Source organism: Corvus brachyrhynchos, unplaced genomic scaffold (genome assembly GCF_000691975.1).
Source record: "Corvus brachyrhynchos isolate BGI_N302 unplaced genomic scaffold, ASM69197v1 scaffold546, whole genome shotgun sequence".
In the NCBI taxonomy this organism is placed as follows: Eukaryota; Metazoa; Chordata; class Aves; order Passeriformes; family Corvidae; genus Corvus; species Corvus brachyrhynchos.
The window spans coordinates 29,913-30,992 of record NW_008238654.1 but is presented as its reverse complement, the minus strand read 5'-3'; the positions used below and the strand labels follow the sequence as shown (position 1 = coordinate 30,992).

Sequence of the window (1,080 nt, the reverse complement as noted above, 5' to 3'; positions counted from 1 at the left end):
CGTGCGGCGTCTGCGGCCTGTGGGCTTCCACGGGTGTCACGCAGCGTCCCCGGACACCCTACGAGATCTCACGGTGTCCCACGGGTGTCACAGAGCAGCCCGCGGCATCCCACAGTGCCCGCGGGTGTCGTTCAGCGTCCTCTGGCCCCCCGCGGGATCCCGAAGTGTCCCCAAATGTCCCACGCAGTCTCTTGGCGTTCCACAGCGTGCAGTGGGGTCCCGCAATGTCCCCTGGGGTCCCCCGGTGCCCCGGTCCCGCAATGTCCCCCCCGGTGCATCCCCTGGCACCCCACGGGGTCCCAAAGTGTCCCCACCTGCCCCTCAGTGTCCCTTGCTCTCCTCAGGGTCCCTCAGTGTCCCGCAGTGTCCCACGGGGTCCCAAAGTGTCCCCAAATGCCCCACAGCGTCCCACTCAGCCTCCTGGTACCCCACGGTGTCCACTGGTGTCCCACAGGGTCCCACGATGTCCCACGGCACCCCACTGGGTTCCACCGCATCCCAAACGTCCCACAGTGTCCCTTGCACTCCCCTGGCACCCCACAATGTCCACCAGTGTCCCACGGCGTCCCTCAGTGCCCCACGGTGCCCCACACCGTCCCACGGGGTCCCACATTGTCCCACGGTGCCCCAGAGGGTCCCTCAGTGTCCTACAGGGTCCCTCAGTGCCCCACGAGGTCCCACGGCATCCCTCAGCGCCCCACGGTGCCCCACATTGTCCCACGGGGTTCCTCGGGGTCCCTCAGTGCCCCACCGTGCCCCACAGGGTCCCTCAGTGCCCCACGGGGTCCCTCAGTGCCCCATGGCGTCCCTCAGTGCCCCACGATGCCCCACACTGTTCCATGGGGTCCCTCGGGGTCCCTCAGTACCCCACGGTGCCCCACGGAGTCCCACGGTGCCCCACGGGGTCCCACGGTGCCCCACACTGTCCCTCAGTGCCCCTCAGTGCCCCATGGTGCCCCACACTGCCCCACGGTGCCCCACACTGCCCCTCAGTGCCCCTCAGTGCCCCACGGTGCCCCACGGGGTCCTCCAGCCCCACCCCGGGCTCCCCCAGTGCCCGACGAGATCCCAAAGTGTCCC

At 69.5% G+C, this 1,080-nt stretch overlaps 1 protein-coding gene across 1 annotated transcript in view; it reads right to left on the bottom strand.

Annotated features, from left to right (window-relative positions):
* Positions 1 to 58: 58 nt before the first annotated feature.
* The window catches only part of STAT2 (signal transducer and activator of transcription 2), a 7,865-nt gene continuing 6,843 nt past the window's right edge, over positions 59 to 1,080 (bottom strand). Inside the window, exon 4 of the mRNA XM_017737684.1 lies at positions 59 to 231. Coding sequence (XP_017593173.1) covers positions 59 to 231 — 173 coding nt within the window. The remainder of the gene's footprint in view (positions 232 to 1,080) is intronic.